This window comes from Triturus cristatus, chromosome 7, assembly GCF_964204655.1.
Source record: "Triturus cristatus chromosome 7, aTriCri1.1, whole genome shotgun sequence".
Classification (NCBI taxonomy): domain Eukaryota; kingdom Metazoa; phylum Chordata; class Amphibia; order Caudata; family Salamandridae; genus Triturus; species Triturus cristatus.
Window position 1 is genome coordinate 1,513,230,922 of NC_140590.1, and position 25,528 is coordinate 1,513,256,449.

Sequence of the window (25,528 nt, forward strand, 5' to 3'; positions counted from 1 at the left end):
GCACCAACAATGCTGCATGCCCTGATGACCCCTTTAACTCCCATGCCCTATGTACCACTGGTACCATATAGTAGGGACTTATAAGAGGGTTAAAGTACTTGCTAATTGGGTTGCCAATTCACAGGTATAAGTTTTAGGGAGAGAGCACTGACACTGGCTTAGTATGTGGTGCACACTTAAAGGAGTGATGCACCTTGCACTAATCCAGGCAACTCTTATGGTGATTTTAGTGGTCTTTGATAACCTTATGCTCTCAAAGTGGTAGCTGTGGAGACCAGCCTTCAGGCCTATCTTGAAGAAGCATAAAGCAGCTTGTTTTACCACATTCAATCAACAGTGTAGATTAGATGAAAAAGATCCACACACTGTTTATAAAAATAAGTCTATTTATTGTGGAGCACAATCACTAACACATTGGTATATCTCCTTCCCGGAGATATCAACAATACACACAAGAATACTTCAAAACAATCTGGTAAGTAGCACAAATATACACTGGTCTCAAGGGGGAGACCATACATATACTAAGAAAGTGAAATGCAAACTGCATTGAAGGACGGGACTTGGACCAGACGACTTAGAGGAGCTGGGCGACCAAGGAACCACCCGTGGTAAGTACCTAGAAACCCACGGAGGCTGTGCGCAGAGTAGAAGCACAGCAGCGTGCCCAATAGAATTCAATGGAGAAGTTGTGGTTGCATTTTAAACAGAGAAGGACCCTTCCTAAAGGACCCCGAAGAAACCCTTTGGAGGACGGAAGGTTGAGAGCCACCCCACCCGTGGATGCCCTCAGGAACCAGGTTACCTGCACCAGGGAAGCCGAGTGCATAGGGGTGTACTGACGTCGGAACCTGCAATAGATGAAATTGGAAGATTTCAGAGAAGATGCCTCTGGAGAAGCCTGTGAAGGAGTCCGGTGGAATCCAAGAGTGGATTCTTGAAGAGGAGAACCTGCAACAGCGGGGACAGAGTCTATGCCACTAGAAGGATACCAGGAGGTGTGAAAGCACTATGCCTACAGATGTCGGTAGGATCAGGAGTGAAGGAGATGACCTTGTCGCTGCAGCTGTAAGGACCAGGCGATGCTGAGGAATGCCAGGAGATGCTGAGGAAGACCAGGAGCCATGCACGAGCTGTCCCACGTTGGATGTCGGTGTCTAGGTGTTCAGTGGGAGCACCAACAAGTCTTGGTAGTCGCAGCTGGCGTGGAAAGCGAAAAGCAGCAAACATTGGGACCAGCAAGATCCAAGGGACTCGCCAAGTGCAGGAGAGTCAGAGCAGGCCCAGAGCAAGCAGAGGAGTCCACTGAAGTAAAGGAAGACCTTCAAGAGGACCCACAGGCCGAAGGCACAGGAGTGGCAAGACGACCTTGGGCATCTCATCAAAGATGGAGGCCCACGGTGCAAGGGGTGCAATGTTGAAGCTGATCGTTGAGGGATAAGGTGCTGGAGCTTCTTGTAGCTCAAAGATCTCTGGAATGCAGCGGCTCTGACAAGGAATACTGTCTTTAAAATTGCAAAGAAGACAGGTCAGGTTGCTAGAGAGCTGTAGAACCACCACCTGTGTTGCTGGGCCTCGGGAAGTCTGTAGGACGACGGGAGCAGCAGACTGGTCAGCTTTATTGCGTTGCCTGCAGATGCAGGGGAGTGGCGCCTTCCCTCCAAGGGAGATTTCTTTGGATGTCCTTGATGCCCACAGGTCTTCTGAAGAGCTTGAGTGAAGCACAGATCCAGATGAGGCAGAAGACTTGAAGAACAGCGAGACCAGGAGCAGCAGGAGTCTTTCTTGATGCAGTCTTGGTTCCAGTTGAAGTCCAACGAAGTTCAAGTTTCCAAACGGTTAATAGTGTCTTGGTTTCAGAGGTGAGTCTTGTTCCAATATTAATCTGAGGACCCATCCATAAGGGAGCCCTTAAGTACCCTAGGAAAAGGATTGGTCCCTCCCAGAGTAGGGGCTCGACAGAGGGGAGGATACTCCCTTGTCCAGTTTTGCCCCCGAGTGGGAACCAAGGGTTCGCGTACTGGCTCAAGCCAGAGTATGCAAGGAGTGCACCAAATGTGTTGTTCAGTGCAGTCTAGTGGTGCTGGAAAGCGCCCCCACTCCAACCCAATACACTGTTGTCACACCTCCCTGTGACAGGAAACCTATTGTTCTATCTTCCCTTGCTTCAGCTCAGCTCAGCAGCAGGAGGGCAGAATCGTGCCTGTGGTCGGCAGCAGCACTAGCTTTCACTATATACCTTAAAATGGCTTACTGCACTTACAAAGCATGGAGAATCGACGCCGGGGTGTCCTGCTCCTGCAGGGGCACCCTCACGCTTGTATCCTAGCACCCTGCCATCAGTACTGAAGGGCCTACCATAGGGGTGACTTATAGGTTCTAAGTACATTGACCTCAGATATAAGGGAACTTATATCTGTTGTGAGGGGTGCAAGCACCATCTCATATAGGCCGCAATGGCAGGCCTGTAGTCAATGTTTAAGCAGACTCCTATGGGTGGTACAATACATGCTGTAGCCCATGTGAGACCCCTGATTTACATATGCCCTGGGTACCTCAGTACCATATACTAGGGACTTATGAGGGTACACCAGTAGCCAATTTTAGATGTACCAAAGTACATACCACAGCCAATTTTAGAGGCAAGAGCACAGTTGCTAGGGTCCTGATTAGCAGGATCCCAGCAGACTACAGTCAAAACCCACTGATACCATGCAAAAAGAGGGGTTAACCATGAAAGCAGATCCTACTTTCCTACACCTTCCATCACCAACCCAAGAATATAAAATTTGTTTCCAGTGGGATGCTTCTCCATAACTTTATGTCATGCTGCTAAAATAGCCTACAGAGATTAATATGTCTTTCTAACCAAATCAGGAAACATCCTGCTAAGCTTTCAAAAGAGGTTAAGCCCTCTAAATTTGTTTAAGAAGTTTAGTCAACAAACTTGCTCTGCATTTGTTAAATCCAAAATTAAAATAACACCTCCATGCACTGGCCAAAATTAAAATAACATCTCCATGCACTGGATTGTATATATCACAACTCAATCACCAGCTCACTCAAAAGGAGGGAGGGAGGGAGAGAGAGAAAGGGTGAGAGAAAAAAATAATAATACAAACGTAAATATAAAGTTTAAAATTATGTTAAAGTTAGGTGTGGAAATGAGATAACTATTTAAAACATGAGAATACTTTGAAATTCACTCATTCTAGTTTAATGAACTAACTGTAACTTACATTTCTGTTGGGTTGAAGTCCAAAATGTCACCAAATGCCAAGTCACTTGGATGCTTCATCGACTCAGACTTCACACTCCAGGAATACGTCGCTAAAAAACACAAAGAGAGCCTTGTACCAGCTCCCTCTTCTTAAAGAAGGGGCTTGTACCAGCATTCCCATAGCCATAATGACTGCCCCCAGCGCTTTGCCAATTATAGGAAAGAGTTGAAGAATTTCCTCTTTACAGAACACTACATCACAATGCATTAACTGTCTACAGCCCAGCTACCTCACCCATCACTATGTATATATAGGTTGTCATCGCAAATCTTCAGATATCTTTATCGGTTTGCTCAACTGGCAGTTTGATTCTTCCTGTCACTACACACACTGTAGGGAAACGGGCATTAAAGTAAGTAATTCAGTTTAGGGGAACACATATATAATGCAAACTAAAAAACATGTTTGCTCAGAGTAAGGTTGAAGGCACCTGATTTTACCTGTGAAGTCTTGTGACGTGTATATTAGGCTTTTGTCACAAGTGTTCCATATTATTAAATGACATTTATTGGTAGTTGCAATGTAGACTCATGAATATAAACCATGTTTGACCAATATATTTATCCCATAGAAAACAATCACTGATCATTAGAGTAGCAAAGGGGATGTGTAACTTTTTATGTTGAAGGTCCATACCCTAACTTTGTAAAGGACATTTGAAGCAGGTGCATTTGATGTGAGAGGGACACCTATTAACCACTTGTACTGCAGCTTTATGAAGTTTTTTTAAGGCTTTTACGCCGGTTTTAAGAGGCACAACTTGAGGTACTGCAGGTTTCTGGATTTCTTACTAGCCTTGTGCTTTTTTTAAAAATAAAACAAAAAACTGAATTCTTGCGAGCCTCAAATTCATAGTAAAAATACACACAAGCATATATACAAATCTTTCTCATCAAATGTCTTTATCCATAGGTTTACCAACATACAAGAGTGGATTAGTACTGCTGGTCCCTAGCTTACCTTTACTATAAGCAGCTGCATTTTGCTTTCACATATGTATAGTGCCATCAAAAAACAAGAATGCTAAAACTAAGGTTGAAAGCACTTAAATTTCCCAGTGTCTCTACTCCTTATGTATGGAAGGTTGTCATAACAAGTGCTCCCTAATATTCAAGCTATTTATTGAAATTTGCGATGACCATCAACCCGCTTTGATATATTTATTTATCCCATATAAAAAAACAAGCACAACTTATTAGAGTAGCAAAAGGGTAAATGTAAATTTGTTTATGTTGAAGCAGCACTCCCCCCAGCTTTGTGAAGGACTTTTGAAGTAGTTGCATCTGACTGTAGGGGGACTCCTGGTATTCACTTGAAGTACTGTTACTTTGTGATAGATTTTTCACGCTTTTGCATGTGATTTGAGAATCTAGTAACAATGTGTGGTACTGCAAGTTTGTGGCTGTGTTGCCTCCCTCAAGTTTTCAACAAAAAAAAGATGTATGGACTTTTGGTCAATTTTTTTTAGCAATTGGCTTCTTCTGCTGGCACTGAGATTTTGCTCCTTCCTACCATAGATCACATGAAAGATCAGTGGATCAGAACAGTTCTGCTATATGTTGTCCTCATTGTAAGCTACTAAAATGTACTGGCTCACGTGCACCTTAAGTTAAAAAGTAATTTGCTAAAAATAAAGTTGAAGGCAGTTGAATTAGTAGTGACTTCTAATACAGCTGTATCTGTGGTTGTCATCAAAGTGTTCCACAGTATTCAGGACATTTATTCAAAGTTGCAATATTGACTCCTCACAAACCAGCTTTGGCATAATTATTTAGCCTGTAGAAAACAAGCACAGATCATTGGATATATATGTGCAAATGTATACGTTAAAACATACTGCCTTATCTTTGTAAAAACATGTCAAATAACTACATCTAACTTCAAATCGGCATCTCTTAATTACCTGAATTACTTGAGCTATGTGAAGACTTAAGACAGTTAGAACGGACTCAAGATGGACATCTAATAACACCTTGTGACCCTGCGGCCGTGTTAAAGTTTTCAAGCAGTTGCTTTTGTTTTGAGGGGGACATTTAGTCAAGGCTTGAGGTACTACAGTTATGCAAAAGGCTTGCCCTATTGACTTGTCCAATACGTGTTAATTTAGCTCTTAACCTTATTCGTAATAGTTCTGCTGTATTTATCTGTTGAAATTTAACCTGATGTAATACTCATAGGGTTGCATTTTATTTTTGTTTAAGATTTTGTGTCCTGCGAAGCTGTGGTTGTGTGTTCTCACTACGGGCGATGAAAGAAGTGAAAACAGACGTTTGTCACAAGGTAAGGCTTGCCATTATATGGTTATGGTTTCGTTTTACCCCAGATCCAACCCCCTTATTCTTAGCAGCTACAGAACATTATTTATACTTCCAAAATTCTGAATTTCGCATCCTGTGGCTGGACAAAGCTTGATTATTTTTTTTTACCAAAGCTGCAAAATATAGTTCAACCTTTTTGACTTGGTGATATTGTCAAAATGTTTTTTTTTTATATAAGTAATTGCCTTGCACACACAAATGTGTATTAGCTAGAGAACCGAGATAAAATAGTATAGGAAACAACTCCTAAAATTCATTTTTTTCTGCTATGCTTGCTTCGCCTTTTGTAAATGGTCTTGAAATATTTCCCTTTGTTCAAGAACATTTTTCTTTACTTCAAGTAAGAAGTGTCAGTTTTAGGTTCACAGTCCAATTTCTGGTAGTAAAGCTATTTAAACATTACGCCAGTACCGAATACCTCTTTAGAATCGTATGCTGGGAATACCCAACAAGAGTTTCTCCAATACTTGATACTCCTTTCTAATCATATGCTGGGAATGCCTAACATTTGTGAGGGATAATTCTCCTTGCTAATGTTGAAGAACATCTAATTCTTAGGACAATGTATCTTTCAGTATCATCAAGCATTTTATGTGCTCCATTCCTTGTCTGACTGGAGATGTGCTTGTACTTTGTACTGGTGTCTGTAACCTGTGCTGTTTTCTGTGTGAGTAATTCTGGACGTGCTCCTTGTATAAACATTTTGATCCATGAGGAGACTGTGCATTGGTTAGCTGCACCACATGCAATGAATACAATGAAATCAAGTGTCCCAAGTGAATGGGACAAAGAAAGTGCGTAGAACCTACATAGCACATATAGTAGGTTTCATTTGCACACGTTTTATGAATTGGTTGTCTTTTTGTAAACTTTTGTGTTCTTTACAGAAAAATGTTATTATAAAAAATTCCATGTACATAATGTCCCTAAGCGGTGTCTACCCTTTTAAAAGGAAATCTTGAAGGGATGCTTTAGTTAGGTCACATTGAAGGATGTTTGTAGGTTTATTCGCCTATAGAACATATAACATTTTAATTTCATCTATAAGTCCTGGAGTACACATTTCATAAACATGCCACTGTCTGTGTTACGTTAAGTGATGCACAGTAGCTTGTTTGGAACAGGCACATATTGTGTGCCTTCACCCAGAACTCTTTATTTTCCCAGTTTTTTTTTTAATGGCTTTATATTTGAAAACAGAAAGAGGTCTTGCTGTGATAATGATTCGTTTTTGGATTGTTTTTTAAGTACTAGTCTAGCTCAAGTCTGTATTGTGTGCTCTTCCTTCTCACTAAGGAGTTACAGAAATCTATTTTCGTACCCGATTGCTTTTACGTGTATGGCTGTGCGTGGTGCTAATAGTAATAGTTCTAGATATGTCGATGACTTGAAAAGGTTGAGAATAGGGTGATGTGTGAGAAGCAGTGCTTAGTTCGTAAAAGAGTAAGTGCCCGGCCCTAAGTTTTGTTCAGAAACCTCTAGTGGCGCTATAGAAGGTCATGCCAAGAATGCCAAGAAACGTAGTCGTGATTCCACCTCATGCCTCTTTAATCCTCCACCAGACACTCCCTGCACCTTCATCTCACTCTTGCAGGTTGCTTGTAATCCCTGCCTTCTCTTTTTGACATTTATTTCTATCTTTGTTTTCCTCTTTTGTTTTTTTTCTGTTGCTCTGCGTCAAAGTCTTTTGAGGAAAAATAAGTGCTGGTGCCCAATACATGAGTGCCGGTGGACCCCACCTACAACTACGTGCCTAAATTAAGCACTGGGGAGAGGTAGCATGATGGGGCAGAGTTTTCATGTGGATTTTTGGCCCACTTTCCAAGGACATTTCACATTTCTATGTGAACTAAATGATATTGCAGAACCCTTGCCTCGTTTGTGACTTTTGCCTTCAAATTGCTGAGTTCTTTTTATTTGTTTCAGTGGAAATGCACAGACATAAGTGGAAGCACTCTTTTGCGGAGCTGAAACACTTTCTGTTGTACCTTGCTGCAGAAGTTCATTGCTTAAGACAGGAAAAACATTTTTCTGTGGGGATTCAGTATATTGAACTAAACAACAAACCTCTATTCAGCACTATTAATATTTTGTATTGCTTCTGCCCATGTTGCACCTTTTCTGTGTGTCTAAGTGAAGCTTGCAGATTCGCTGCATTGGTCTGTCTTGTGCCAGATGTATACTTGAGAGTAGGTTACTCTTCTGTCTGCCTGTGAACATGGGCTACTCTGTTTCTGTTTAAACACTTATTAGTAGAGAGATAGTGGCAATTATAATCAAGATAATATTTTATGTTAATGGGCATTTAAATATTGCAGTATCGATACATTATTTGACCTTGGCTCTTTGTGTGGGGTTTAGTCTGCAGTAGGTTTCCATTGTGAAACTTGGTTTCCAGATCACATTTATTGGGGTCCATGGTTTAGTTGTATTGCACAAACTGAGTCTTTGGCTCAGCTCTGCAAAGTTTGTTTTCCTACCCATGGATGACACAAGTAAACTTAGTTCAATGTACCAACGATTGAATGTGAAAGCCAGGTTTTTATAGCCCTGCAGAATTCCTCCCAATACAAAAATGAAGTGGCGTCAATGCTTTTGGGTTACTGACAGTCCCCAAACATGGATCTAGGGACACCCTGATGATAAGAAACAAACATTTTCTGTCCTTCTCAATACCACACACACAAATTGCACTGTGTAAAATACAGTTTAACCAAAAAAGCATGTGTTCAATGGCATGTGTGGCTGTAGATACACATGCTTTGCATACTCCTGCCATCTAGTGTTGAGTCCGGAGGGGTGCAAGTTGTTTTTCTTTGAAGAAGTCTTTCGAGTCGCAAGGTAAAGTGACTCCTCCTCTCAGTGATATTTTGCATGGACATCAACTTCATTGTTAGATTGTTTTCTTTCCACCATCGGGTTTGGACGTGTTCTATGGCGCTCCGGTTCATGACCATTTTCAGGCACCCTTTGGTTCGTAGTTAACATCGATACCCGCCTGTATTGTTTTAGTTCATGTTACACCGTTGCCTTTCTAAAACAGAAGCAATCCTTCGATCGTCAATTCAACATTCTCCAGTCACGGCCTTTGGGCCTCACCTATTTGGGCCTTTACCGTTCAGGCCTTGTTTCTTGTCGACTTCGGCTTCGACCAATGACTTGGACCAACGGCTTGGACCGAACTCCATTTCGATTCTGTGCTGACTGATATGCAAAATTCCTGCATACAGGCCTCCATCAGGTTTGCAACCTCTGTCCGTCTACTGACCACAACGAGGTAAACTGTGAGGCCTGCTGATCTTTTTTCGATTGAAGAAAACATTGTGGGACCATCTGGCGCATTGGAAGGAAATGTAGGGGCGAGATCTGGAAGAGATACCCAACATATTTGGCCAACACGATGTTGAGCAACTGCACATGTCTTCGGCAGTGGAGGAAGACGCCCTTTCCATTTCAGACTCAGTCTCCGAACTTGAAATAGAGTTTGGCCTACAGATGCAGGAAGTATTCTGGGGCACAGCGTGCAGCGAGTACCCATGCTCCTCCCAACTCACTAAGCCTTTCGGTTTTGACCGTAATGATGGCTCTCTGACCACCACTCCTGACAGGCCTTGGAAGGCACCGAACATCTGCTAAGGATGCCCGGCACCTAAAGCCAGGCCGAAGCTCTTTGCATCGAGCCAACCATTCTCCGTGCCAAGCAGGTCATCTGATTTACTGGCTCAGAGCACCTAGAGCTCCGCTGCTTCTGCTCCGACCGCCTCTGCACTGAAACAAAAGTCAAGTTCGTCACCGAAACCATCCATTTTGGCACCAGAACAGATCCTCCAAACTATGAAAGAGGCTCGATCCGATGCAGAAGAAGATACATACTTAGCCTTCTACTGGATGGATTTTGACAAAGACAATCGGGTCAGTGCTTGCTTCATCAAAATGGCAGCTTTTTTTTCTTAGGAGGCCATCGATCTACCTGTACCTCCTAAGAAACAGAAAAATGACTTACAACCAGTCCTTTACAGCTACCTTTTCTCTCTTCTCCTCCACCTCCTCTCTCACCACCACCTCCACATTACCCTACACAGCCTCATACTGGGGACCGGGGAGAGGAGTTGACGACATCCCACAGATCCATGGGACCACTATGTAATCTCCCCCTCCCCCCCCCCCCCCCCCCCCCAAAGCCCTAGGATAATGATCAAGTCCTTTACCCAGCTAAGCCATCACCCCCAAATGATGCAACATCATTTAAGGAACTTATAGCTAAGGCAGCTGATGATCACCAAGTACCCTTGCATAAAGACCCCATAGAGGATGACTTCCTCTTTGAAACTCTCTCCTCTGCTACTAGAGCATGCCAATATCTGCCCATGCTAAAGGGGATGCTCCTTCACTCTGATGAAATCTTTAAAGATCTGGTATGGCACAATTTATTACACCAAGAGTAGACCCAAAATACAAAGCTGCGTCATCAGATCCACCTTACATCTAAGGCTGGGCACAGTACTACGCTCCGGCCGCGGAGTGTGCTTAGCTTTGCCTACTTCGCGATCCGCGAAGTAGGCGTATGGCAGGCAGGCTACGCACACCGGCCGCGCATGCGTATTTGTGAGGAAGAAGTCAGCGAGAGAAGGAAGAGGGAACCCCGGGATGCCGCTGCTCAGGTAAGTTATTTAATTTACTTTAAGCTTGTTTTTTAAAAGTTTAGGATCATTCATACTGCATTTTAAAAAGCAGGCGGGAGGGAGGCGGGTGGCGCGTAGTGGGGCTACGCGGGGTGTGCGTAGATTTGCCCCCACTTCGTGATGCTCCGTGTAGCCCCACTACGCCCAGGGTTACTTACATCCAGGCCCAATTTTCCCCAAACTCACTGATAGTATCTAATTCTCACAAGAGGGCTAATTCTCAGACATCAGCAGATGCCCCTTCATCTGACAAAAAGTTTAAACTCATTGATGCTTCGAGGGAAAGGGTGGCATCAGAGGCAGCCAACCATTAGCGAACAGCCAACAATCGAGGTTGTTGGCGAAGTCATGACAGGGCCCAATGGGACGAGATGGTGGAACTCCTCCAACATCACCCTGAGGAATACAAAAAAGAGGCCATCAAATGAATTAATTTTATAGAACTCAATCAGATATGCCCTCGATTCGGTGGACACAGCTGCCGAGGTATAAATACAAGTATATTTCTGCATAGATTCTCTTGGCTACTCATATATGGTTTCAAACCAGTGGTACAGCAGACAGTCCTTCATGCCGTTTTTGATCAACATCTGTTTGGTCCCTAAGTTGACCAAACATTAGAAAACATGAAGGACACAGCAGTTGCCAAATGAATGGGGTAGCTCCAGACTCTTCACTCCCTGTGGTTCCTTTTGGTGCCCCACATACAAACAGGGTAATAAAACAACATCAGTTGTCTCTACCTCTTCCTATAGGCAATAGCATCACACTTCTCCCTCAAGGGGATACTGCAGAGGCACATATAGCGGGAATAATTCCAAAGGCCGTGGTCGATGTGCCTCCCCTCGAGCCATACTCTCCACTTCCAAACATTGACTCACTTTTCATTCCCCCAACCATTTAGCACCTGTCGGAGGACAACTACAACTTTTCTTACCCAGTGGAAAATCATAAAAACAGAACAGTGGGTGTTGGATATTATGCAACATGGTTATTGTCCGGAGCTCATCAAAACACCTCCAAAATCCCACCTCACAGGCACGTAGTTTCCACACAACACCAAACCTTGCTCAAACAGGAAGTACAGTCTCTCTTGCAAAAAGCAGCCATAGAGCCTGTCTCTCTAGCACAGCAAGGCTCTCCTCATTCCCAAAAAGACAGTTCACTTTAGCCCATGTTAGACCTCAGACCGTTAAATCAATACATCCTCTCAGAGCACTTACATATTGTAACTTCTTAGGTTGTGATTCCTTTATTACAACAGGGCGACTTTGTCTGGACTAGACTTAAAGGACACTTACTATCACATCCCAATACAGCCAGCTCAATGAAAATATCTAAGGTTCATCATAGAAGGAACACATTATCAGTTCAAAGTGCTTCTATTCGGAGTTGATACACCCAGGTGTTCACCAGATGCCTGGCGGTCGTTGCAGTCCATCTACTTAGACAGAATATTCATGTCTTCCAGTATCTGGACGATTGGCTCATCAAAGCCAGTATTCTTCATTTGTGCCTACAACACACTCAAACCACTCTATAACTTCTTCATCAATTGTGGTTTACAATCAATATACAAAAATCCCACCTTCAGAGATTCGGCCTTATCTAGGGGCTATTCTCAACACACAGTTGGAATTAGCATATCCAAATGCAGTTCGGATTTACAACATCACAGTGCGGCTACATTAATTTCACCCCAATCAACACAACAGTCAGAATAGTTCGACTGCTAGGTATGATGGTGTTTTGTATTGCAATAGTGCCACATGCGAGACTACATATGCGTCTGCTGCAGGAATGTCTGGCGAGTCAATGGTCTCAGTCACAGGGTCAATTACAAGATCTAGTTCCATCACCCTCTGCAGTGGTGGAATACAGATAACCTATTAAAAGGGCGGCCGCTCCTCGACCTTGTTCCCTAGATCATTCTCACAACAGACTCATCCCTTAAAGGATGGGGTGCACACTTACAGGATCTCACAGTTCAGGGTGTCTGGGGCACCAAACACCAAAGTCTCCACATCAACTACCTAGAGCTTCAAGCAGTTCACCTGACACTGAAAGCATGTCTAGTCCACCTCGGAGGCAAAGTTGTCTTGGTTCGAACTGACAACACAACAGCCGTGTTCTATTTACAAAAACAGGGTTGTGGACAAACTCTCTATAGTTATGCCTTTCTCAGATAATTTGGTGTTGGGCAGTACATTACAACATTCACCTGTTAGTGGAACATCTCCCAGAGACAGACAAGTTAGCCAACCTCAACAGGATACGGCAACAAGTCCACAATTGGGAATTCCACCCCAGAGACCTCCTCCCATACTTCCAGATGTGGGGGTTTCCACAGATTGAGCTGGTCGCAGCCGCAGACAGCACAAAATGCCCGAACCCCGCCTCCAAGCTTCCACACTGACTATCAAGGGCAACTGGTCAGGAATATTTGCCTATGCTTTTTTACCTCTCCCTCTTCTTCGGTTTGTGGTTCTGAAACCCAAGCAAACACCTCTCACCCTCATTCTGGTAGCTTCCACTTGGGCTTGACAACCATAGTTCACCACACTACTCAAACTTTCAGTAGTGTCACACGAGAAGCTTCCCCTCAAACTGGACCTTCTCACTCACACGCCAAAATCCAAAGGAGCTCAACCTTGCGATTTGGCTCCTGAGGTCATTGAATTTGGTTACCTAAATCTCCCACTAGAATGTATGACCATTCTTAAAAAAGCACGTAAACCCACAAACAGGGTGTGTTACACTGCAAAATGGAAAAGATTTGTTTTCTACTGCTTTCTACTGTTTGATGCAACTGTGCCAAACGTTGTCTGATATCTTCTGCATTTGTAGATTTCTGGAATAGCGTTATGTATCCTAGCCTAGGCCTGAGTAGCTAAACGACCTTTCTCCTACATTTGTCTGCATAACGGTTCGAGCACTTAACTTTTTACCCAGTTATGTGCTTAGTAAATGTAGATAAGTTTCTTTGAAACTAGCCTCATTTATTATGCATGAGGATTCTTAGAAAAGTCCCCTGCACATGACGTACATAACGGGATTAACATACTCTGTATAAACGTCATGGTCATCATCATCATCATCATCATCATCATCCTAGGGCAAAAGAAGTACTGTGCATAATTGCAGGTAATGATTTAAGCTCATTTACATCATCGTACTCACGGGGGTCCAACTCGATACCAAGATGGAGTCCTTCATTTTCTCCCATCAGGTAATGGGGTTGGCTCTTTCCTAAGGGATTCTTGGCTTTATACCTACATACATGCTAGGTGCACTTAGGTACACTTAGGTAGGGTTTGCATCTTAAGAATACGCTTGATTACTATCATGTTTATATGCTTGCATACATTCACGTTTTAGCACCATGGTAGAATTCTACCTTCTATTTACTCTGTTGCTATCCCTAGCGTTTATTCTGTGTATCTCTCTGAGACTAAGTGAGTACTATTGACTGAGTGAAAATTTGTGTACTGTTTCCACGATCCCTGAAGGATCAAGGATTGTCATGTTCGATAGTTGCCAGACACTCTATGCTGCTCGGTAAGGTTAGGGGGCTTATGGTGGCACTGTGAGCTAGCTGGTCTATAGGCTGACACATCCTACGGAGGTGTCTGGAATCAGTCTAGACACCAATCCCTTAGTTTGTTACCTTCGAGCGCGCAGCTCCTATGTATTTTTTTAGAAACTAATCGACCGCGTACACTTCAATACGCTTGCATCTAGCTGCAGTAGCTGCCTACCTGCAAAATAGACATTTATCACTGTTTCAAGATAAAAGCTATCAAGTCATTAATTCCACCCAGAGTTCTCCTTGCACCTGCTTGGAATCTCAATATTGTCCTCACCAGACATACGGGTCCACCATTCGAACACTTGCATAATTGCCCTCACCAATTCTGTCTTGGAAGGTAACCTTTTTAGTAACCATCACTTTTCTGAGACGTGTCAGTGAGCTCCAGGCACCAACCTTAGAAGAACCTTTATTCCAATTACACAGAGGTAGGATAGTTCTTTGAAGTAACCCAAAATTCCTTCCAAAGATAGTTTCTACTTTTCTCCTAAATCAGTTGAATTGCCTGTCTTTTTTGCCGCAGCTAAATTCAGTTGCAGAAAGACCCCTTCATACACTAGATGGTCAAAGAGCTTCAATGTACTATAGTGACAGAACTAAAGAGTTTCTGAAAACCAAACAAATCTTTATGGCTTTTTCGCCCTCTCACATAGGAAAGCCCATATCAAAATCAGTTTTTTCTAGATGGATAGTTAACATGTTAATGTCAATGCTAAAAGAACTTTGCCCACTTCCTCCTAGAGCACACTCTATCTGCAACATTTGAGTATCTATTAGGCCTGGGCGGTAAATTCTGTTCCGTTTGCGGAATTTACGGAATTTGGGTAATTTCGCGTTCCGCGGAGAACGCGAAATTGCCCAAAAATCTGCGTTCCGCGACTTCGCGAAATTTTATGCTTGTTCGCGTTCTCAATATGCGTGTTCGCGAGATATAGCACCCCGAGCACGCAAACAGCGATCGCGAACAGGAAAAAAGTATCGCGAACAAGCAATTCCGCGTGTTCGCGGAATTTCTGCGTGTTCGCGGAGATTTTTTACCGTTTCGCGGAGATTTGCGAAACGCGATTACGCAAATTCCGCCCACCCCTAGTATCTATGGCTTTCCTGGGCAATAAACCAATAGCTGATACTTGTAAAGCAGGTTAATGGTCAACCCCACACCTGTATTAGCACGCCAACAAGCAAACGTAGGATAGGCAGTGCTACGTACCCTTTTCCAAAGAACTGCAACACTTACAGGTTAGGCTCCGCTTTCTGGAGGGCATGGCTTTATAGACTATGCAGAGCATGTGTATCTAAAGCCACACATGCAATCAAACAGATTACGTGACTTGCACTGTAAGCATCTGTTCATGACATGTAGGTCTGTAGATTTACATGCGCCCACCCTCCTCCCCGGACACCTGTGGCCGTTGCAGTACCTACTTATAATATCATATGCATGGTCATCTCTTTACTAACACTTACTTGCACTCCATTCTCACCTCCCTGTGGGAAAAAAATCTAACAATGGAGTTGATGCCCATGTGCAATATCACAGAGAAGAGGAGCCACTTTACCTTGTGACTTGAGAGACTTCTTAGAAGGAAAACAACTTGCACACAACCGGACCCAACACTAGATGGCAGGAGTATACAAAGCATGTGAAAGTACAGCAACTACATGCCACAAACAGATGCTTACAGGGTAAGTAACATAGTCCTTATCTCAAAGGTGCACCTGGTTTCTTAGCACATCTAAAACAACTACATAGAATATAATTAAAGCCACACAAATACATAATGCGAACAACAAGAGAAAAATGAACATTTCTACTATGGTTAAAATGTCATCTAAAAAAACCTGACACCCTAAAACCTACTTCTATGTGCTATGCTAGGAGCGCATGGAGTAGTATAACTTGCATATAGATTTTCTTAAGGAGAATCAGCGCACTGCATACCTGTTTACTGCAAAGAACTCCATTTGTCAAAAGTCAGGGAGGCGGAGGAGCCTAGCGCGCAACCAAGATGGCCGCGTAGGTGCGAGGCTCCCGGGGACCTCCGCGACCTCCTGAATTAATCCTGGCGATATCCTGTCCTTGTTGAGGGGACTGTGTTGGGGAACCGGAGCTGAGGCGCCACCCGTTTTTTGGGCTCGAATCGGACCCCGGACGCCGGTGGGAGCATCGATCGAAGGTTGTGGCCTTCTCCTCGCCGGCCCCCCCGGATTGGAGTAGTGGGGCGATCCGGGGACAAAGTGAATAACAGCGGCGAACGGGGCTGGGCGACTGGCGTACCCCGCACTTTCACTTTCGCTTTTGCGCCCTCCTAGCTCTCAAGCGGGGTCGGACTGCGGAGCGGGGTGTGGTGGTGTGGCCTTGTCCAGGAGCCCGGCTGACCCGCCGGCGGTGGGTTGACCCGCGGTTCGGTGGTCGCCCCTGCCCCCCCCCCTGGCACCCGTGACTTGGTATAGCGGCCCGTTTGGGGTGCTTGGCACGACGGTGGAAGAGCCAGCATGTCCACCAAACAAGATGGCGACCGGGCGAAGGTGAAGACGACCCGCCGTGGCACGGCGCACCAGGCCAACAGTATGGACCGCTACACGCTCCAGAAGGGTTCTCCGGAGACATCGCGTGCATCCCCGGTGGGCCCGACGGAGGCATCCGCTCATCCGGTGGATCTGACCCTCCGGGACGTCATGGGCGCCATCGCAGAGATGAAGGCCTCGGTGGACCAGCGTTTCGACACCTTAGCGCAAAAAATAGACTCGGTCCTGGTGGATGTGAGCCTTGTGAGGGCAGACTTGTCCAAAACAAACGACCGAGTCGACTCCCTGGCCCACACCACAACGAGCCTCACGACAGACGTGGTGGCCCTCCAGAAGGAGGTGCGCCGGCTTGGCCAGGCGAGCGCCCTGATGGACCGGCGACTGGAGGACTCCGAGGGTCGGGCCCGGAGGAATAATGTCCGTATTGTGGGGGTGCCGGAGGGACGAGAGGCGGAGGCGGCGGATCTTTTCGTGGAAGAGTTGATCCTGACCCACCTCCAGCCCCGGGGGCTGAGTAAGCTTTTTGCGGTGGAGCGTGCTCACCGGGTCCCCGGGGGCAGACCTAAGACTGGTGCCCCGCCGCGGCCTCTCATTGCCCGGATTTTTAATTTCCGGGACAGAGATGCTATCCTCCAGACCTCCAGACAACAGGGACCGGTCAAGCTTGACAACATGGAGGTACATTTCTACCCAGACTTTACCCCGGCGGTCCAGAAGCAGCGGCAGAGCTTTCTTGGTGTTAAACGTCGCCTAAGGGACCTGAACCTCAAGTACTCAATGCTCTTTCCAGCTAAGCTGAGGGTAGAGGTGGATGGTCGCACACACTTCTTCGACCGGCCCGAGGCGGCTGGGGACTGGCTGGACACTCTGCCTGGAGATCGGGGCCGGGGGGGCGGGGGGGGCGCGGCTGGCGAGGAGGGCCCGCCGGAGCAGAGTTGAGGGGTGACTGCATAGGCCTTGCTCTGGACGTTGTTCCTTCACCATTTATTGATTGCATATTTTCCCCTCCTATGGAGGTTGTGCGGGGTCTGTTGGGGGCTTCCCTCCTCCTCTGGGGGACTAGTTAGTATTTCAGCTATGGGGCGACAGGCACACTGCACTTTGGGGGGGCTGTCTGGGCTCATGCAGGGGTGCAGGGAGGGGGGAGTTTTGTTGGGACCGGGGGGTGGGGGGGGTGTGTTGTTTGTTAGCACCGCAGGGCAAACCCGCTACTATGTTGTTGTTTTTAGGATGCTCGATGGGGGACGACCGATTGTTTCGACGTATGATGGGGGGTAGGGATTTGGCTGTGTTGTCATGGAATGTTAACGGCCTGGGGGATAGGATTAAGCGTGGTGTGGTCCTGCAGTACTTAAAACGTATTTCACCAGATGTTGTCTTCCTGCAGGAGACGCACCTTATAGGTAACTCCTTTCATGCAATGAACCGGCGGGGATATCGTTTGGCGGCCCATTCTGGCTTCACCTCGGGCTCGCGGGGGGTGGGTATTATGATCAAGAACTCGCTCCCGTTGGAGATTGATGAGGTGTGCCATGATGAGAGGGGACGCTACACGGTTCTGGTGGGAAGAATGGAGGGTAGAGTGTTTATCTTTATATCAGTGTACGTCCCGCCTGGGTTACAAGCCACCACATTTGCGGACCTGGGGCGCCTCCTTCTGGACCTTCCGAGTGGCCTGCTGGTGGTTGGAGGGGATTTTAATGCGGTAGCCTCTGGGTCTATGGATCGCCATCCCCCTAGGGACCTCCCCCGGGCACAGGCGTGGCTGCCCGGCCTTCTGGACACGCTGGGCCTGGTGGATTGCTGGCGATTAAAGCATCCTGCATTGCGACAGTACACCTTCCACTCGGGTGCCCATGGTAGCCTCTCGCGGCTTGATTACATCCTTGTCCCGGCGGCCCACGCAGGGAGGGTGGGGGAGGTGCGCCATCTGGCGCGGGGTATCTCAGACCACTCCCCATTGTTGTTGCATCTCGATGTCTTCCCGAGGGGGGATGGCAGGGTGGCCCCAATCAATGCATGGTATTTGCGCGACCCCACCATTCGTGCTGATTTGATCAAATCCCTACAGCGATATTTCGATGAGAATGTGGGGTCGGTCTCTTCGGCCATCTCCCTGTGGGAGGCTTTCAAGGTAGTCCTTAGAGGGGAGGCCCTCTCCTTTATCTCCCATGCCCGGCGGCGCGAGCGGGAGGAGGTGACCCGGGTAGAGGCCGAGATTGCAGAACTGGAGGGTGACCTGGGAAGCGGGGTAACAGACGACAAGTTGCATGTTCTACACCTAAAGCAGGCGGCCTATCGGGCCCTCGTCACGGAGGCGGCCAGGGGCCTCAGTAGAGAGCAGCAGGGGCGATTGTATGATGTGGGTGATAAGGCTGGCAAATTGATTGCGTGGTTGGATAAGAGGGAGAGAGCGAGCCGTGTGGTGCCTTTGATTGAGAGTGTTGATGGTGCGTGTGTCACTGAGCCGGAAGCCATTGTCTCCTGCTTCGCGGATTATTTCCGCGAAGTCTACTCCCCGGTTTCCCCCTGCTCGGAGGCAGACTCCCATGCCCTGCTTCGGGACATTGCACTGCCCTCCCTAACGGTGGAGGACAGGGATTCGCTGGACGCCCCTCCCACCTCGGACGAAATTGCCTTGGCTATTCGCTCGGTTGCATCCGGCAAGGCCATGGGCCCCAATGGTATTCCCATCGAGCTCTACAAGCTACGCCCGGATGTGTTGGCGCCCCACCTGCGCGCGATGTTCCTGGCGGCCCACTCGCGGGGTTCCCTCCCGCCGGACCAGCGTCTAGCCACAATTGTGGTGATCCACAAGGAGGGGAGGCCCCGTGAACGGGTCACATCCTATAGGCCGATTTCGCTTTTGAACGCGGAGCCCAAAATCCTCGCCAAGGTGTTGGCCAACAGGTTGGTTGGCGTGGTGGGCGATTTGGTCCACCAAGACCAATCTGGCTTTATACCGCACCGCAACACGGCGCTCAATCTGCGGCGCTTGCACGGGGTGCTCGCGCGTGTCCCATTTGTGCGGGAGCCGGCCATCTTGGCGTCCTTGGACGCCACCATGGCGTTTGATACGCTTGAATGGCCATACATCTGGGCGATGCTGGCAAAATTCGGGTTTGGCCCGGGTTTCATTAGCTGGGTCAAATTGCTATATTCGGGCCCATTGGCGCAGGTGGTAGTGAATGGGCGAGTCTCGGCCCCATTCGCGCTGGGGAGGGGTACGCGACAGGGCTGCCCCCTGTCGCCTCTCCTGTTTGCCCTGGCCCTGGAGCCCCTGGCGGAGTGGCTGCGGTGGCACCCTTCTATCCGTGGTCTCCGCTGGACCCCCGAGCATGAGGACCGTGTGTCCCTCTATGCTGACGATATCCTTCTGTATCTCGCCTCCCCGCGTAAATCACTGATCGTCCTGGTTGATGTTTTGCGTTCATTCGGTCGCAACTCAGGCCTGGTCATCAACTGGGCGAAATCCTGTGTATATGTGCTTTCCGGGGAGGCTCCGGCCCTACCACGGGACTGTCCGATCCAGATTGCCTCCCAAGGTTTTCGGTACCTGGGTATCTATATCACTCTTGACCCGGAGGCCCGCTATGAGCGGAATTTGTTACCCCCCCTCCGGCGTTTGAGGGAGGACGTGGTGCGCTGGCGGCGTCTGCCGCTCTCGCCGCTCGGCCGAGCGGCCTTGTTTAAAATGATGTCCCTGCCACGCTTCCTCTACGCCCTCCAGAATACTATGGACTTGGTCCCGGCACGCTATTTCCGTGAGGTGGAGGGCCTCCAGCGGCGCCTGTTCTGGGACGGGAGGCCGCGCATTGCTCTGGCTAAATTGACGCTCCCGTGGTACGATGGGGGGGTCGCCCTCCCTGACATTAAACGGTATTACTGGGCCTCCCAACTAGCTGCAATTAATCATGGCCTTTACGGGCCCGCCTTGAACCCGGCATTTGAGATGGATAAGATGCTCCTGCCCGGTGGCGATTACAATCGAGCGCTCTACGCTGGCGCGCCCGACTCCCGTTTGATGGGACCGACGCGTGTCATGGTGCGTGTCTGGCACGCGGCTAATGCAGCTATGGGGTGGAAGGACCGTTTGACCCGGGCGTCACCGCTGTATGCGTCTGAGAGGTTGGGCTCCCTGTGGACGTCGAAGGGCTTCGAGAAGTGGGACACGATCGGAATCAGCACGGTGGGAGATCTCTGGACGAGGGGGGGATTCAAAACTTTTGAGACGCTGCAGGCGGAGTTCCAGCTGCAGGGCAGTGAGTACTTTCGGTACCTACAGGTCCGCCATGCGCTGGGCTCCGTCTTCCCGGATGTCGCATCCATTCCGGAGTCTTCCCCCCTGGAGGACAGAGTCCTAGATGGCCATGTCCCGGACAGCACGATCTCCCTCATATACAAAAAACTGATCAACGATAGATCGTGCCTGCTGACTAGTCTCCGCGAGGCTTGGGTTGCCGACGGGCTGGAGCTGGACGATGAGGATTGGATTTCCGCGGTGGCCTCTCCGAAAGAGGTGGCCATCCCGGCTCGCCTTCGTTTCGTCCAGCTCAAGATCCTTCACCGGGTTTACGTGACGGGGCCAAGGCTTCTGCGTATGGGTTTTGCTGGTGACGGAATGTGTAAGCGTGGCTGTGGTGCGTTGGCGACTTTCATGCATATACTGTGGGAGTGCCCGAAGGTGGAGCGATTCTGGCGTGGTGTGCATGAGGTCCTGCGTGTGGTGACGCGTGTTGCGCTGCTGCCTGAAGCGAGGAGATGCTTGCTGAATGTATGGGAACCGAATGACTATTCGGTCCCGCAGACGCGGTGGGTGACTCTGGGATACATGATAGCCAAGCGCGACATTGCTCAATTGTGGGGATCCCAGAGGCCCCCTGCGGTGTCGGCCTGGAAAGAGCATATGGATTGGTGTATGTTTCGTGAAAAGGTGGTGTATGTGGCGAGAGGTAAGCCTGCGGCGTGGGTGAAACTCTGGGGCCCCTGGAACGCCTACCGCGGGGGTATTTGTGAGCCACCACTGCTACCGGCTGCCTCGCCTGCTCCGTCTCCCTAGACGGCCCCCCTCCCTCAGCCGCGGGCGCGCGGTCCCCCAGTCCCTGATCTATTCCCATTCCCCTCTCCGGAGTTCTGCTGCTGGTTTGGATCCCCCACTTATGGAGCACGTGCTGTTATTTTGGATCGCGGGTTGCCTTGCGGGTGTGGTTTTTTGGTGTTGTTTTGTTTCAAGAAAAGGGAACCGTACTGTGGGCTTGGAGCTGTGTGGCCTGCACCATTGATTACTCCTGTTTCACTGCTCTGCACTGCCTAGAGACTTTTACTGTATGTGTGCAATATGTTTTTGTCATTCTAGCGGCCGGCCGGATGGTTGTAGGCCCATACCTGTACCTTTTACGAACTGCAATAAACGGTTTCAAAAAAAAAAAAAAAAAAAAAAAAAAAAAAGTCAGGGAGGCCATGTTCCCCGCAAAGGGTAAACACGTTGCATCAGCTCCTCTAGGACTTGGCAGCTTGATATCAGCTTTCAGTAGAAAGTAGAAAGGGCAATATGGCAGTATCTCTGCCAGCAAGATCGTATCTGGCAGTATCTTAAGCGATAATCTGAGGTGAAGGATCTCTCCTGACAAGTGGTGAAGTGGCCGCCCTTTTATACTACATCTTATTTTAGATAGAATTTCCAACATTACCTTAGGAATGTCTGACATGACCAATGAGAAACGCAATGCTAATCTTAGTCTTATAAACAAATAAGGTAAAAATATGACAATTTGAACTTCTCTGTTTAGCTATTATTCTTGTTTGACCTTGAAATAGAGATAAGGCAATTGTTCCAGACTGATGTCGCATCAGGTGTTTTGTTGAAGTCTATGTATAAGTGACTTGACGCTTTCACAGGTTCTTGGAAAGGGAAGGATAGACGATACCTGCTCCAAAGCACACATGTTGATGATTCTGCTCAAATCAGAGTAAAATGGAGTCACGGCCTGTTCAAACTTGAGTCGCCCCTATAGTCTTCACATAAGTTGGTGAAGCCTATGCTTCCAGAGGCGTTTTATAAAGAGGGACGGGTCTTGAACGCTTTCAACCTAATACCCCCCACTGGCCCCCACAGTGTCATTTTTGGAAGCCTGAGCCCACCGGCTTCGGCACTTCTTATGATTAGGTTCGCAAAACAATACACAAAAATAAAAAAAACAGTATACACCAAACACATTTTCAAATATTGAAATATTTTGTGCAATTCACCATCATATTTAGACAATATGTTCACATTTTTAATTTTGCTTCTTTGTATATAACTTCATTCATTTTAATATATTTTTATTTTTATTTAAGAAAACTGTTGTAGACCTGCTAAGTAGGTTTTGTGGACCCCAGGTTAAGAACTACTGGCATACATGACAAGATATCTTAACGTACCCAAAGACATCGGTGGTGGGGAGAAGGGCAGCCGAGTTCCAGGTCCTTCATCTCCCTTCAGTGGAAGTCAAGACGAACATCTTGACTGAGGTCCTGCAGCCGGGTGACTCATCCTTGGAAACCCTCCTTCCTTTTAACAAAGCCTTGACTGATGGCCTTCTGGCAACATGGTGCAAGCCCAGCACAAGGACGCCTGTGAATAGGACAGTTTTCAGCCATCATTGCCCCGCTCTGGCCGACCCAAAATTCCTTACAAGCGACCCTACCCCGAGAGTTTAGTGGTCCAGGCCTCTACCTTACAGGTGCGTTTCCCTCTGCACCAGCGGACAGGGACTCCAAGAGACTGGATAGTTGTGGCTAGAATTTTTTTCTTCAACTAGCCTTTCATTGCACTCGGAGAGCACTGCATGCCTATTGGGCCATTATGCCCACTCCTTGTGGGAAGCGGTTGTGCAGGTGCTGTCACAGGTCCCAGAAAAGGCCCGAGCCATTCTCTCCCAAGCGGCATGAGACAGGAGAGATGCGGCAAAGTTCATTATTCTTTGTGGACTTGACACCACTGACTCGCTAGGCAGAATAATGTCATTGCCGATGGCCGTTCAAATTCATGCCTAGCTCAGAACTTCCGGCTTTTCTGGGGATGTCCAGCCTTCTCTTATGGACATGCATTTTGATGGAGCTCCCGTCTATTTGGAGACCAGGCAGATATGGCTCTGGAACAATTAAGGGCTCGCAGGCTACGGCCAAGTCCTTGAGCCCACCCATTCCCCATCTGCTTTTCTCCCCTTTCATGGCCACGGAAGAGGCTTTCAGCTGTGCCAGCTATATCCCACCCACAAGACCATACAAGTTCAGCAACCTCTGCACGGCTCCTTTCTACCCCGTGGGTCAGGCGGCCAGATGTCTAGTCAGTCCACTCCTCCGCCTGCAGCCTCTGAACCGTCCTAGTCTGGCCCTTAAAGATCATGGGCGGCCGGTTGGTGGCAGGATCAACCGTCACCTCCACCACTGGCAAAACATCACATCGGACAAGTGGGATCTTTAGATAGTCCGAAGTGGCTACTCCCTCCCCTTAGAGACTAACCCTCCTTCCATGCCTCCGACTTACGACTGTCTGACAGAGGACCACCTGAACTTGCTTCAGGAGAAAATCGGGGCTCTCTTAGCCAAGGAAGGCATAGCTCGGGCGCCGTAAGCCAGCTGTGGTGGTTATTCCCGCTACTTTATTGTCCCAAAAAAAGGACAAGGGCCTTCGTCCAGTTCTACATCTGTCAGCTTTCAACTACTTCCTCAAGAAGGAGAAGTTTCAAAATGCTCACTCTGGCTCAGTTCTTGTCTGCCCTAGCCCTTCCTGAGAATGCTGGACTGTTCACCATCCTTACCACTGCCAAATGCTGAAGGGGTTGTACTCTACCCTGTTTACAGAGCCATAGTTGGACGGAACCCAGGCAAATGACCATAATCCCCACATTGGAGACCCAGTATATCCCCTACTTCCCCCGTTGCCCGCCCACACCTTCTCCCCTCCCCACTGAATGGGTCTGACACAGGTATTTGGGGTTATACTAATATAAACTGGATTCAGGTAGAAAAGAAAAAAATCATGAGATGTCTCCTAGGTGTACCTCAGTCAATTCCCGCAGGTTGTGTACAAATTAATTGCACCCATGCTGTTGTTAATGTACCTTGGGTTTAACTCAACTGCGAGACTTACCAGGAAAATTATCTGGTTGCCTTTTACTTAAACAGTGCCGGGGGGGGGCTTCTTTAGTTGAAATATATCAGGGACGTAAGCCAGACCCTGGTTACCTAGATCTTTTACCAATCTAAAGGAGATTATGAAATTAAATTTAAGACATGGATTTTATCATGGAGTTCAATGGAAAGGTGCAACAACAAAATGAAGAAGAATTGTGCAAGAGCTTACGTTCTGCTGAAATCTGTAAGTGGTATGGAGCCATACCTGACATGGTCAATAGTACCTATGAACCTAATCCATGGTTCAGATTAAGGTTTGGTTTTCTACATCACCGGTTACTATTTTCAGTCACTCTGTGCATGTACCATCCAGAGGAATTTTGTGTTTGTGTTAACTAATGTTTCCAAACGACTAATCAGTTCTTGTATTTTTCTCGTTGTACAAGATTCATTCTCACTGTGATAAGAGCAAGTCATATCAGACAATGTAGTCCAGCATTTTCACATCTTCTTTCCATTACAAATATGCGCTTGACTTGTTACGCTGTGGGAAGGTTTCTTGCTGAGGCTGTAGATATAAGAAAGCGTTTTACACGAACTTGTGTGAATTTGGATGAATTTCTGATAAAAAGTGATTTGAATAGAAGCTTTGATTCTATGCTTATTTAAGATGGTGAAGGACATGTATCGTGTTGTTAAGAAGATAGTCTTTCCTGCTTGGATGGTTGACCTTGTTTTTATACTTTTTGTCTTAAATGTTTTATTGTGCTATTAGGTTTAATGATTTACCCCATAAACCGAATCAATGATTTTGCTGATATAAGTCCGAACTGTAGAATACAACCAGATAGACTCCTTTTAGATAGGCTTACTGCCAGCCTTTCTTTATCGCGTCCCCATGAGTGATAAAGAGCAACACTACAGCCCACGTGTGCATTTAACTCTCTGCCCTGGTATGGTGCCTTTCACTGAAAAGGTAAATGTTCCAGTGGGGTATAAACAATGGTT

At 47.2% G+C, this 25,528-nt stretch overlaps 1 protein-coding gene across 1 annotated transcript in view; it reads left to right on the forward strand.

Moving 5' to 3' along the window:
* RTF2 (replication termination factor 2) overlaps positions 1-25,528 on the forward strand; it is a 399,848-nt gene that overhangs the window by 77,066 nt on the left and 297,254 nt on the right. Inside the window, exon 5 of the mRNA XM_085619275.1 lies at positions 5,483-5,561. Coding sequence (XP_085475401.1) covers positions 5,483-5,561 — 79 coding nt within the window. The remainder of the gene's footprint in view (positions 1-5,482; positions 5,562-25,528) is intronic.